At 46.4% G+C, this 13577-nt stretch overlaps 1 protein-coding gene across 1 annotated transcript; it reads left to right on the top strand.

Moving 5' to 3' along the window:
* The first annotated feature begins 10772 nt into the window (after nucleotides 1–10772).
* Nucleotides 10773–12155, top strand: Pgbd2 (piggyBac transposable element derived 2). The gene is given in 7 exon segments (XM_021175915.2): nucleotides 10773–10789; nucleotides 11200–11407; nucleotides 11451–11579; nucleotides 11581–11729; nucleotides 11731–11807; nucleotides 11810–11986; nucleotides 11989–12155. Coding segments are annotated over 7 exon segments (924 nt in total).
* The last annotated feature ends 1422 nt before the right edge of the window (nucleotides 12156–13577 follow it).

Below are 13577 nucleotides of genomic sequence, written 5' to 3'. Positions count from 1 at the left end.
CTCTCTCTCTCTCTCTCTCTCTCTTGGTTTTTAGAAACAGGGTTTCTCTGTGTAGCTCTGGCTGTCCTGGAACTCACTCTGTAGATCAGGCTGGCCTCAAACTCAGAAATCCACCTGCCTCTGCTTCCCAAGTGCTGAGATTAAAGGCGTGCGCCACCACTGCCCGGCCCTCTTCTTTTAAAGTGTGTGTGCATATGAATGCTTTCGTGCAGGTGCCCCCAACACGTGGAGGCTGGAAGAGCACATCAGAGCCCTCTTCGATCATGGTCTGAGTGTTCCTATAAGGCAGGCCCTGAACTGGACTCACATCTTTGATAGGCTGTAAGCCAGCAAGCCCTGGCACACCCCCAGTCTTCCACTCCCCTGGGAGCTGAAGATACAGGTGTCCTAGGAATGACTCTACTCTGCATAACTCCAGAACAAGTACTCTTACGACTGAGCCATCTCCTGGCCCCTGTGTGCCACATTTTCCTTAACTCTTGGTTGGTTGATGGATGCTGACCGTTCCCATTTCTTGGCTTCAAGGATAACACTGTACTGAGCATGGTCGTGCAGATGCGCTCCTATACACAGAGCTCATTTCCTTCCGATTTGTGCTGGATCGTATGCTAGTCATATTTTTAATCTTTGAAGGCGCCCTCCATATCATTTCCACAATGACTTCTAATTCACAGTCTCACCAACCACTGTAAAGGTTCTTTTTTCTTCATATCTTCACCAATACTTTGTTATCTTTTGAATTTTTAGGATTTGGATTTTCCATACAAGCATGTAGTGTCCTTCCCAGAACCCCTACTATGCTGTTTCTCACTCCTCCCCTTCCCATTAGTCCCCACTGTCACCCTTTTACTTTTGCCTTCACGTCATATATACATCCATATGTACTACATACATACATACAAATTCCCTGCCCCCAACCCCCACCCCAGCCCTGGTCTCACTGGTATTCAGAGTACGAGGCAGCTTCCGGCTTTCTCCTCGGCAATCCTACCTTTGCTTGTTCTCCTGCCTTGTCGCCAAATCCAAACTACCCTTGCCCACAACAGGAAATATGGCAGGGAGGAAACGCAGTTGAAGGAGAGTCAGAGAAGGAGGACTATAGGGAGGAGTGGAGAGAGAGACTCTCACCTTCAGGAGAGGGAGTCAGCTTAGAGGGAAATGCAGTCCCTTGGAGAGGAGCCCAGGTGCCCTAGATCCTGTTGGAAGGGCTGAGGCCCCGCACAATAAAAAATGAACAGTTGAGGAGCAATTGGGCAGTGATACTGTGTTGTGAGCAAATTGGTAATTTGGGGGTGGGGGGTTAACCACCAGTGTGGTTCATATACATACATACATACATACATACATACATACATACATACATGTAAGGAAAAGAGTGATGTACACAAAATAAAAATTTTTTAAATTAAAATCAAAAACTTAAAATGGACTCAGGGTCACTGAACCCTGTGTCTGTCCCACTGCCAAATGTAGCTCTATTGGAGAAATCACGTCCCTCGGCCTTCCGACATTATAGCATTTAGTTGTCTTTAGTTGGTTTATGGGGGTAAGTGGCTAAGCTTAACCAGTCAAGACTACAGAACTCAGGTTTTTGTCCCCTAAACTCTAGTTATGCAACACCAAGCCATCACCATTGGCCCTCTTATTCATGTTAATATAGGCTGGATCCTCTTTTGGTTTTTTGGTTTGGAGTCTAAACCAAAACTTTAGACAAAGTTCTGAGGTCCTCTTCTATATATCTCATGGGTGAGAAGTAGGATTCAGTGGGATAAAGTCCTTACCAGAGCAGCTACTCCGATGCAGCAGGGGCTGAGGTTGGACTTTTGATTTTCAAGGACAAGGACACATTTTCTTACTATAACTATAGGCCTTAGAATCGTGGGGTGCTCCGCATCCTACATGACCACAGTATTTTAAACAAGCCAACCAAGTCGCCAGATGAAATATGGGGCCTCACAGCTGTCTGAAACTAACTCTCACTGCATTTTTTCTGTCAACCCAGGGAACATCCTCTGCTACATATGCAGCTAGAGACACTGCTCTGGGGGGGAGGGGTACTGGGTAGTTCATAGTGTTGTTCCCCCTATAGGGTTGCAGACCCCTTTAGCTCCCTGGGTACTTTCTCTAGCTCCTTCATTAGGGGCCCTGTGTTCCATCCAATAGATGACAGTGAGCATCCACTTCTGTATTTGCCAGGCATTGGCATAGCCTCACAAGAGATAGCTATATCATTGTCCTGTCAGCAAAATCTTGCTGGCATATGCAATAGTGTCTGGCTTTGGTGGTTGTATATGGGATGGATCTCCGGGTGGGGTGGTCTCTTGATGGTCTTTCCTTCCGTCTCAGCTCTGAACTTTGTCTCTGTAACTCCTTCCATGGGTATTTTGTTCTCCATTCTAAGAAGTAGCTAAGTATCCATACTTTGGTATTCCTTCTTCTTGAGTTTCATGTGTTTTGCCAATTGTATCTTGGATATTCTAAGTTTCTGGGCTAATATTCACTTATCAGTGAGTGCATATCTAATGACTTCTTTTGTGATTGGGTTACCTCACTCAGGATGATATCCTCCAGATGTATCCATTTGCCTAAGAATTTCATGAATTCATTGTTTCTAATTGCTGAGTAGTACTCCATTGTGTAAATGTACCACATTTTCTGTACCCATTCCTCTGTTGAGGGACATCTGGGTTCTTTCCAGCTTTTGGCTATTATAAATAAGGCTGCTATGAACATAGTGGAGCATATGTCCTTATTACAAGTTGGAACACCTTCTGGGTATATGCCTAGGAGAGGAATTGCTGGATCTTCCAGTAGTACTATGTCTAATTTCCTGAGGAACCACCAGACTGATTTCCAAAGTGGTTGTACCAGCTTGCAATCCCATCAACAATGGAGGAGTGTCCCTCTTTTTCAATGAACCCACACACCTATGGTCACTTGATCTTTGACAAAGGGAGCTAAAACCATCCAGTGGAAAAAAGACAGCATTTTCAACAAATGGTGCTGGTACAACTGGCGGTTATCATGTAGAAGAATGCGAATTGATCCATTCCTATCTCCTTGTACNGAGACACTGAAACTTATAGAGGAGAAAGTGGGGGAAAGCCTGGAAGATATGGGCACAGGGGGGAAATTCCTGAATAGAACAGCAATGACTTGTGCTGTAAGATCAAGAATTGACAAATGGGACCTCATAAAATTGCAAAGCTTCTATAAGGCAAAAGACACTGTCAATAAGACAAAAAGGCCACCAACAGATTGGAAAAGGATCTTTACCAATCCTAAATCAGATAGGGGACTAATATTCAATATATATAAAGAACTCAAGAAGATGGACGCCAGAAAATCAAATAACCATATTAAAAAATGGGGTACAGAGCTAAACAAAGAATTCTCAACTGAGGTATACCGAATGGCTGAGAAGCACCTGAACATTTTGTTCAACATCCTTAATCATCAGGGAAATGCAAATCAAAACAACCCTGAGATTCCACCTCACACCAGTCAGAATGGCTAAGATCAAAAATTCAGGTGAGGCCTGTGTTCTCAGTGATCCGTGATCTCTAGGGTAGGGGGCGAGGCTACCTGGGGGCGTGGCCTAGTCAGGGCGTGGCGTAGAGGCAGGCCCTGAGGTTGATGCCTCTACAGCGCTAAGGTCTGAGCTGCCCAGGTGGGCGTCGCCCGGTTGTCTCTCCAGGCACGCTTCTGACTTTGGTATGGCAGCAGCGGGGCCTTAAGTGTTCCCTAGTAGCGTCCATATCGTTTGTGGTCATTGCTTGTGCGTGGATGGTGGACTGACAGGACCCGGACCAGGACAATGGACCAGCAAACGATGATCTCCGTATGTCACCAGGGGACACTGCGAGGACCGGGCGGGGCCAACTGGGCGGGGGAGGAGCGAGGTTGACGGTGAGGTTGACGGTGAGGTCTATGGTGGGGCCACTGAGTCTGAACAATCAAGCAGAGGTGGTATGGGCGGGGCTGGCTGAGGTGGGGTGGAGACGCCTGACTCGGGGCGGAGTCTGACTGGGATGAATTGGTTTGTGGGCGGGGCCAGGAGTGTTTTGACTTGGTTAGGGGTGTGGCAGTTTGGCGGGATCAGGCTGGTGTACTGTCTGAAGTGGGCGGGGTAGGGATGGGTCTGGGTCTGAAAGGAGGATGGAGCTTTGGCCAGGGTGATGAATGGAGAGCAGGTCTTAAATTTCGTTCCCTAAGGGCGAGACCAGGCACATCGGGCTTGGTTTATTAGCTGATGGTCTTAGCTTTCTCCGACACCTCCTTGTTTTGTTGTTATTGTCTTGAGATTGAGCATCACTTATGAGTCCAGACTGTCCTGGAACTCTCCTCAGTTCTCCAGCCTAGTCCTCCTAAGGACTGGAGGTACCAATTATTTTCTTTGATACAGAACTTTTTAAAAAAGGGAAAGTTCTTATGTCAACCGAAGCGCTCTTGAGCCCTCTTGAACATGGCTTAGGGTTGAGACATTTGTATCTATAAAATACTCTTTTATAAATAAAATCCCTTTAATGTAATAAACACACACACACAAAATCACACAGCCAGGTTAAGGTAGCCACTCAACAAACACTAGTCCAGTTCTAAAGTCTACACATCTCAGTGAACTTCTGAATACTTATAATAGCCATATTTGAAGCCCTGGTACTTCTGCTAGGGTTTTACACTTTTGTTTTTCTGTAATATTTTTAACTCTGTCATATTTTTCAATTCGGTCATATTTTTATGCATAAAATGTAATTGATAATGAAAATTATAATTAATGGTATAAAATAATTTAAAAGTATTTTTTTGTTATTTTTCTGTGTGTGGATCCCAGGCTGGCCTCAGACTCATTATGTAGCTCAGGGTGACCTTAAATTCCTTTAAAAAAAAAAAAAAGTTAATACAAATGCTTTATTTAACAGTTGTAGGTCATCCCATGGGCTAAGTGGTGGATATCCAGGACCCAGCACCAAGGTGAGCGCTACCTCTGAGTTCTCTTCCTGACTCCAATAGGGTGAACTCATCTCAGTCTCCAATGGGGCCTTTGATGTTTCCGACAGAGAGGCTGATGTCATCCATAAATTCCACTTGCACTGTCCCTGCCCAACACCTTGGTTACCTTAGTCAGCTTGATGGGCTGCACGTGACTCGTGTTTATGAGGGCACCAATCTGGCAGAGAGTGACCTTGAACTTCTGATCCTTCTACTCCCACCTTCTAAATTCTGGGATTACAGACATTTGCCTCCAAGCCTGGCTTACTCAGTATGGGGACTGGAACACAAGGCTTTGTACACCATGGACAGACATTCTACCACTTAATCTATAGTCCCAGCCCTAACCTAAAGTAACATTTTAAATTATTTTCACATTTTTGTTTTATTTGTTTGGTCTGGTTTTTTTGCTTTTGGTGTTTGTTTGTTTGTTTGTTTTGTTTGTTTTGTTTGTTTTTCGAGACAGGGTTCCTCTGTGTAGCCCTGGCTGTCCTGGAACTCACTCTGTAGACCAGGCTGGCCTCGAACTCAGATTCACCTGCTTCTGCCTCCTGAAGCTGGGATTAAAGGCGTGCGCCACCACCGCCCAGTTTATTTTCGAATTTAAAGAAAAAATTGCAAAACTAGTTTACTTCAAGGCCTCCACTAAATTACCATCTTATGTAACAGAGTAGCAGACTTGTAGAGGCCTTGTCTAGATCCCGACTCCTCCTAAGGATTCTTTGTTGTAGATCTTATTATGTTGAGATGCCCCATCTCCTTGGAGATGTTTACGCATTAAATAGCACAGTTGCTGGTTCCCCTTTCCTCAGGAGTCTCCAGAGAGGTCCTGGAGGCTGCAAGTTTCAAGCCTTGCTCATTCAGCATGGCTCCTAGGTCTTGAAACCGGTCTGTCCTCTTCCTTGCTTGCCATCTTCTCCTGCCCCTTCGTGCTGTGACCTTCACTTTGCAGGATTTGACCTGTCCCTTCCATCCCCACCAACACCACAAGCCTTTTAAGGCACTCTTCCCATTCACTCTGGGCGTCCATCCGGGACAACCTTTTGTGACATTGTCCAAAATCCTTCTCGAACAAACACATTTATAAGGCCAGGCCAAGTGTCACTGCCAGACTCACAGAGTCTCTCTCTCTCTCTCTCTCTCTCTCTCTCTCTCTCTCTCTCTCTCTCTCTCTCTCTCTCTCCCTCTCCCAATTCAACTGTGCCTGGGCAGGTGTCTCAGATAGGATGTGACAGAGTGGCCGGTTGGGGCTTGTTGAGCGGCATGTTAGTAAGTGAATGAGGCCCGCCTTGGGCACAGCAAAGGAAAAGACATGAGCCAATGAATAGAAGGCACACACACTCTTTGTCCCAAGTGTGAACAGAAGTGGGGAGAGGGCCAGATGTCTAACATTTACCAAACGCATCCCAAAGCATCTCTTCATCAACTAGTGTCTCAAAGCAAACCTGTGCCTTCTGAGATTATAAAGAACCTTAGGTCTGCCTCGGGGTGTGATGCCAAAGAGTTGAGGCAAACTCAGCATTTAGAGCACATCTGACTTCTCCCATCACAAGGAAGGCATTGAAAACTAAAGCAGTCGCCTACATGGGAAGCCAGGCCCAATGTCCTTCATTAGAAATAGACTCCCTGTTTCCAAAGCCCAGTGAGATTGGGGACCAAAGTGATCCCATTTGCCCAGATAAAGTAAAGGACGTGTCAACGTTGCACAGCTTCTCACTGGTGGCTCCATATTCCACATTGTCACCAGGCTGAATGCAGAGGCACAGGGAGCAAAGTTGAAAGACCAAGGTCTTTCTTACAGACCTGACACTTGCTTAGGAAAGTGAATACAGGAGAGGCCTGAGCCCCACCAACATACTCAGATTAGCAGAGGCCAGTAGGGACCGGTGTGAGTGCTTTAGTCACATGAGGGCCTTTCCACAAGCCCTGAGGAAGTCTGAGGGTAAGGTCAGGTGAAGCAGAGGCAGCAGCAGAGGCAGGAGTCTGTCAGAACGCTATCTAGTAGGACTTCCAGTAACTCAGGCATATACTCTCCTGTGCACTTTAAGGAGATTTCCTCTTCAGAGGCTATAGACTGTCAAGCAAGGAGATGACTCTTTAAATGTTTGTCATCTTCTACCTCTGAGAAATCTCTCAGTGGGCTGGTGTGCCTTTCCCCCTGTTGTATAAGGAAGCAGTTTTCCCACTGGGCAGTAGTTGACTCAGTGTGGTCACACAGGTTTCTTCGTAGGTGTCCCTGTGCTGGGCCCTGTATAAGAAGTGCATGACTGAATACGAAGCAGGAACAGTCGAAAGGGTCCCAGAACATAAATAGAACTTCTGTGCCATTGAGGTGGCTCGGTGACAGACAGCACTTGCCATCAAGACTGAAACCCAGGATCCACATGGAAGGAGGACAGAGCTGTGTCCCCAAAGTTGACCTGCCTGCCACAGGTGTACAGTGGGCGTGTGTCCCCTCCTACCCCCTAAGGAAATGTCCTTTCAGAAGAACCTGATCCTGATCCAAAGACTAGTGCCCACGGAGCTGCCATAATTGCACCTATCTCTTAGAGGCTCTGTTCTGAAGTTCTGTCTAATCATTTTCATGATAGTTTCACTGTGGATCTGTGTGTATTTCCAGGGAATGTGATTCTGATTTTGTTTAATGTTTGGTCCTTATGAAAGGAAACAGGTTGTTTGTTGTTTGCTTTTTGTTTTTTGAACTTACTATGTACCCCAAGCTAGCCTTGAACTCAGGATGATCCTCCTGCCTCAGCCTCCCAAGTGCTAGGATTATATCACATCCCTCTATGGTGTATTTTTGGAATCATTAGTGACTTATGGGGCTATTGTATCCATTACATCCATTCTGTGAGCCATTGGGGCTCCTGGCTTCCTGTTACTGACATGAGTGTTTCTGAGCATAGAGGTGTTCTCCCTTCTAGGTCAGGAGTCTCTAAAGAAGGCTGGCTGATGAGGGAGAGAAACCTCTGGATCTGCACAGCTGTCGTTAGCGTGTTACTGCCCTCTAGTGGTTAGTGTAGGATATGCTGGCACCCTGGAATCAACAATACAGTTTCCTGGCTCCCACAACTCAGGACCCGCCCCCAACACACTCAAAGACTTGTCTGTCTCCTAAGCCAGGTTGGAAACCCCAGCCTTAAACACGTGGCTCAGGCCTGTGTACAATGTTCAGTTTGCAGGCACAGCCTGCACACTCTTCAGTGGCCTTGCCACCTCTTACCTCAGCTTCTCACTGTCCGCTTCCGGTCCTGGTCGTGGCTGCCTTTGCCTTTTCTATTTATTTTTCCAGATTTTTCTACCCGTGAAATGATAGCTTCTGGTTTTCATTTTCATTTTCTGAGTGGTGGGGAAATTAGATGTTTTCACACTTATGTTTCTTTTGTCCCCATAAATCTTTTTGTCCATTTTCCTATTGTGGTGGTAATGGTGTTTCTTAATAGTCGCTGGGATTTTTTTCCTCCTGCATACTCTTGATTCTTCTGTAATCGGAGGTGAATTTTGGTATATGGTAAAGAAAGCCTTAATTAGAAAGAATTAAAATAGTTTAAATTTATACATTGAAGATTATTTTTTTAAAAATCAGGCACTAGATGTTAAATAATAATTGACCATGGGACTGGAGCGTTATTTCAGCGGTTAAGAGCACTGACCTTTAAAGATTTATTAACCTGCTCCTGGAAATCTCCACTGGCCTTGGACGACAGCCCCCACTGAATGCATCCTTTCAGAATAGTTATATTTTGATGATTTATAATGATGTTACCTGTTCTGTTTGTGAGTCACTGAATGCATAGTTTCAGAGTTGTAATGCTTGGATGATTTTTGTGCTTTACTCTGCCAAATGATTTTTGTTGGTATCCATGTTTGTTTCACTGGATATAGTTGCTAAGAGATAGAATGTTTGGTTTGTTTTTTTTGTTTGTTTGTTTTTAAATGTATAAAATCCCCTGCTTGAGAGCTGCAGAATACACTCAGATTCAAACTGCCTCTGTTTGTTTCTGTTTGTCACCGCCAAATCCTTACCCACCTAGCTTCAAGGACCCTCATTCCAGGGACCTTCATACCTGACTGGGGTGGTCCGTGGCAGAGACAGAGGCAGTAGAGAAGGCCAGTTTCTCTGTAGCTCTTCTCAGAGTTGATACATCACTGTAATGACCCTATTCTGATTGTCAGAAGTAGGTCCCCTGTGCTCCCGGCTCACAGGAAGAGGATCACACCAGGTGTGGACCCCAGGAGGGTGGGGATCATTGGGGATATCTTAGAGGTTAAGAGGCTGCCTACTGCTGATTTGTAGGAAAGCCAAGAACTTTTTTTGGTGGTGGTGGGGTTGTTTGTTTGTTTGTTGTTTTGTTTTTCAAGACAGGGTTTCTCTGTGTAGCCCTGGCTGTCCTAGAACTTACTCTGTAGACCAGGCTGACCTTGAACTCATAAAGTTCGACCTGCCTCTGCCTCCTAAGTGCTGAAATTAAAAGCACACACCATCCCATCCAGCTTACATTTAATTTTTCTTAATTTTACATTCTTCAAGAAAAACTTCCCTATACTGGTTTTCATTCATTCTTTAAAAGCTTAAATTTTTTCCCGGTGTGGTAGCCTTTAATCCCAGCACTCAGGAAGCAAAGACAAGCATTTCACTGTGAGTTCCAGACCAGTCTGGTCTACATTGTGAATTCCAAGACAGCCAGGCTTATGTGGACAGACCTTGTCTCAAAAAAATAAAAAACAAACAAAAAGTTTATTTTTAAAAAAAAAACAACAGTGTGGCAAGCACTGGGAGGTACAGGCAGGGGGATCAGAAGTTCACCTCTCAGTTACAAAGTGACCTCAAATTCAACCTTAGATTACATGAGGCTTTGCCTCACAAAATAAAATACTTAAAAGTGAGTAGTTTAAAATGTTGGCTTTTTCATGATTTGTTTTTTAAAGTTTTTAAAGTGTGTGTTCTAAAGTGCTACAGAAGCCAGAGGGGGCATCAGATTCCCTGGAGCTAAAGTTACAGGCAGTTGTGGGCTGCCTGACATGGGTACTGGGACCCAACTCAGGTCCTCTGGAGGAGCAACGATTGTTCTTAACTGCTGAGCCCTCACAATTAGGTCTTAATATATTTAGAACCTCATTGTCTCATACATTAACCATATGTGGCTATTTAAATTCAGAGCTTCTCCAGACATTTTTCAAGTGCCCAGCAGCCGCTGTGGCCTGTGGTTGCCAGATTGGGCAGTTCTGAGGCAGAACAGTTCCCTCGTCATGGAACATCAGAGGGGATTTTGCTCCTTCATCCCAACAGCTTTGTGTAGCCAGTTCTCTCCTTCCACCTTCTCCTGCATTCCAGGGACCGCACTCAAGCTGCCAGGCCTGTGTAACCTATACTTAGCGAGCCCTGTTTATGGCTCCTGGAATTGTTTTATTTTTATTTCAACAGTTAAGGAAGATGAGATATTCTACAGCTACCTCGTGGGCAGAAGCCAGGGACAATGCACAGGGCTGACTCTGTCCCCATTCCCTGCCAGCAAAGACTTCTCTAACCCCAAATGTCCATAACGGTGCCAACAAGCGACACTGATTCAGGTGGGTGTTTGTTCCTGCGCTGAGATGAGTCCGTTGATACTGTTTCTTGTGTGTGTCCCATGCATTTCCTTCTCCTTAGTGAGTCTTAAGCAAAAAAAATGTCCCTTTAAGGGGTAAAGAGCTTATTGCTTTTTATTACTAAAACACTGACTTTTAAGGTCTTACAGGCTTAGACCCTGAGGAGAGCATCCTCATCTTCCCCGGTTGTCATGGCTGCAGACTCACGGTAAGAGACTGACACGATGCTTCATGGGAACATTTATTCCATGCTTGAAAGCCCTAGTTGGGGATTTTTCTTAATCCCTTCATCCTGTCGGGCCTCACTAAGCAGTTTATTCACAAAACATAGAGGAGGAAGGGAGAGAGCAGAGAAGAGATGAGGCATCTGGGGAGGGTGGTGGAGGAAAGTGGGCACTGGCCCCAGTGTGAGTACTGATGTCAAGCAAGGCTTAACTTCCCTCATCTTTCACGACAAAGAGGCCAAGTGCTTTCCCCCTGGTCCACGAGCATTCCACCCCCGCTCTGTGTATGTGAAAGACTCACACTGGTGATGCTACACCTGATGGGCCCACACCCTGAGACTCTCCCAGCTGAGCGGTCTCTCCCTGACTGTTCTGTCATTGCTGTCCCTGCCAGGAGAGGAGCACACTGGACAGTAAGGTCCCCTAAACTGCTCCAGGTCCTGAGCGCTCTGGAGGAGGGCGAGTTTGGCAGCAACAGGGAGGAGATTTTCCTTGCACCCCTTGACAATGCCTCTGGGGACTTTGCTAATGAGAATTCTGGGGGAGAAGACAGTGAGCAGAATGGTGCCTAGCTGCCTGAATGGGTGCTGCGTGCATTAGTTGTGTTGTGTCTGGGAACTCAGACCCGGAGGAAGANNGGAGGAGGGGGAGGAGGAGGGGGAGGAGGAGGAGGAGGAGGAGGACTCAGAGCTGCAGCCAGCCAAGAAAAAGCAGCAGGTAGCAGGCAAGCCTCAGTGTCTTTGGACCAAGAGAGACACCCATCCAGACTTTGGTTAGCTGGGAAGTCTCAGATCCTCATATAGAGGACCTCAAAACCAAAGAGCTGAGTCTTGTGGGCCTCTTTGAACTGTTTTTTGGTGACGGGACAACCAGTTACATTGTTCATGAAACCAACCGTTATGCTCACCCTAAATCTCATGACTTAGGAACTGAAGTGTGTTTTGGGCATCTTGATTTTAAGTGGGTACATCTTCTATCCAAGGAGGCTGATGTTTTGGGATGTTTTGATGACTCTCATCATCGCCTTGTGGCTGATGCTATCAGAAGGGACAGGTTTGAGCTGATCTTCTCCTACCTGCGTTTTATGGGTAACAGTGGCCTCGATGATGAAAGCGATAGGTTTGCCAAGTTCAGGCCCCTCCTCGTCCGTATGAACTGTCACTTCCAGAAGCATGCTCTCCTGGAGAGTTCTACAGTTTTGGCGAATCTATCTGTGAGTACTTTGAGCACTGGGGAGGGGGTTTGGGGGGGGGGGGCGGTGTCCAAGCATCTGCACTCAGGGAAGCCAGTAGGGCTGGGCTACAAGATCTGGTGTGGGCCGACCTGCAGAGGCTACCTGGTGTGGTTTGAACCTTCACCAAGCCAGACAGAGGCTTAGATGGGGCCAGTATGGTGGTCAGATTTGTAGATGCACTTCAGGAGCATAGCTGCCTCCTGTACCACAAGGTCTTTACAAGTGTCAAACTGATGTCCAATATGAGGGGAAAAGGGGTGAAGGGCACAGGGACTGTCTGTGAGTACAGGATCGAGCGCTGTCCCCTCAAGGATCCCAAAGAACTGAGGAAAACGAGAAAGTTCTCTTTTCACTACAGAGTGGAGGAAAGCCAGGAGATCATTGTGTGCCACGTGGTAAACATCTGCTCCAACGCGGTGGGCGTAGAGCCAGTCAGACTGCCCAGCCACCACCCGGGAGCAGCCAACGCTCAGGCACGGGTCCACCAACCATCCCTGGTGAAGCTCTATCAGGAAAAGGCCAGAGGAGTTGACTGAATGGATCAGAACATTGCCAAGTACAAGGTGAAGATCCAGGCAAGAAGTGGTACCTGAGCTTGACTGGCTACATCATCGACGCAGCCCTCAACAATGTGTAGCAACTGTACAGGATGTGCTGCCAGGACAGGCAGGGGGACCTGCTTGCCTTCCGCAGACACATGGCCCAGGCGCATCTGGAGAACAATGCAGACACATCCTCACAGGGGAGGCGGAGCTGGCGGGTGGAAACTGAGAGCCGCTTAGATATGATTGGACACTGGATTGTCCATTAGGACAAGAGGATCCTGTGTGCCCTCTGCCACTCACAGATGAACACCCGCTGTGAGAAGTGCCAGAAAGGTATCCATGCCAAGTGCTTCCGGGAGTACCACATCCTGTGAGGCCTGAGACCTGCTTCTTCTGGCGATAGTGACATCACCGGGAACACTTGTGGGTTTTCTTTGTGGCACTTTGACACCTATCACTGAAGACTTGGTTTTGTATTCTCTCCCAGGCCCCATCACAGTTTTCTTTTTCATTGTATTCTATTATGCCTACATGCCATGTAAATTAGTATATATGTTAGTAATCGTCTATGTTTGTAGACTTATATTTTATACCCTTATTTATTTAAATTTATAAAATTTTCCTGTAGTAAGTACTTGAGTCTGGGTAAAGATAGCCAACGCCTTTCATGAGTAGTGGAAAGTGAGATATTTTTGCATTGTACGCATGATCTGTACTGTAAGTTAAATGTCCTAGCATCTAACGAAAGCTTCAGAACCTTAGCTATCTCATACTCGCCCAAAACTGCAGTGTTCTCCAAGGAAACGGAGATGAGAAATGATAGTAGGGGTGTGGGGATATGCTGTCTGCTGGCAACGAACGGCAAAGAGCAGCAGTTGCTGACCCCTTCTTTACTGACCGCACTTGCTATGTAAAAGGCAGTGGGTGATGGGCACAAAAGGTGGTGAGCTCTACACCGGGCGTGGTGGCGCACGCCTTTAATCCCAGCACTTG

This window comes from Mus caroli, chromosome 11, assembly GCF_900094665.2.
Source record: "Mus caroli chromosome 11, CAROLI_EIJ_v1.1, whole genome shotgun sequence".
NCBI lineage: Eukaryota > Metazoa > Chordata > Mammalia > Rodentia > Muridae > Mus > Mus caroli.
This window is presented reverse-complemented; position numbering and strand designations above follow the sequence as displayed.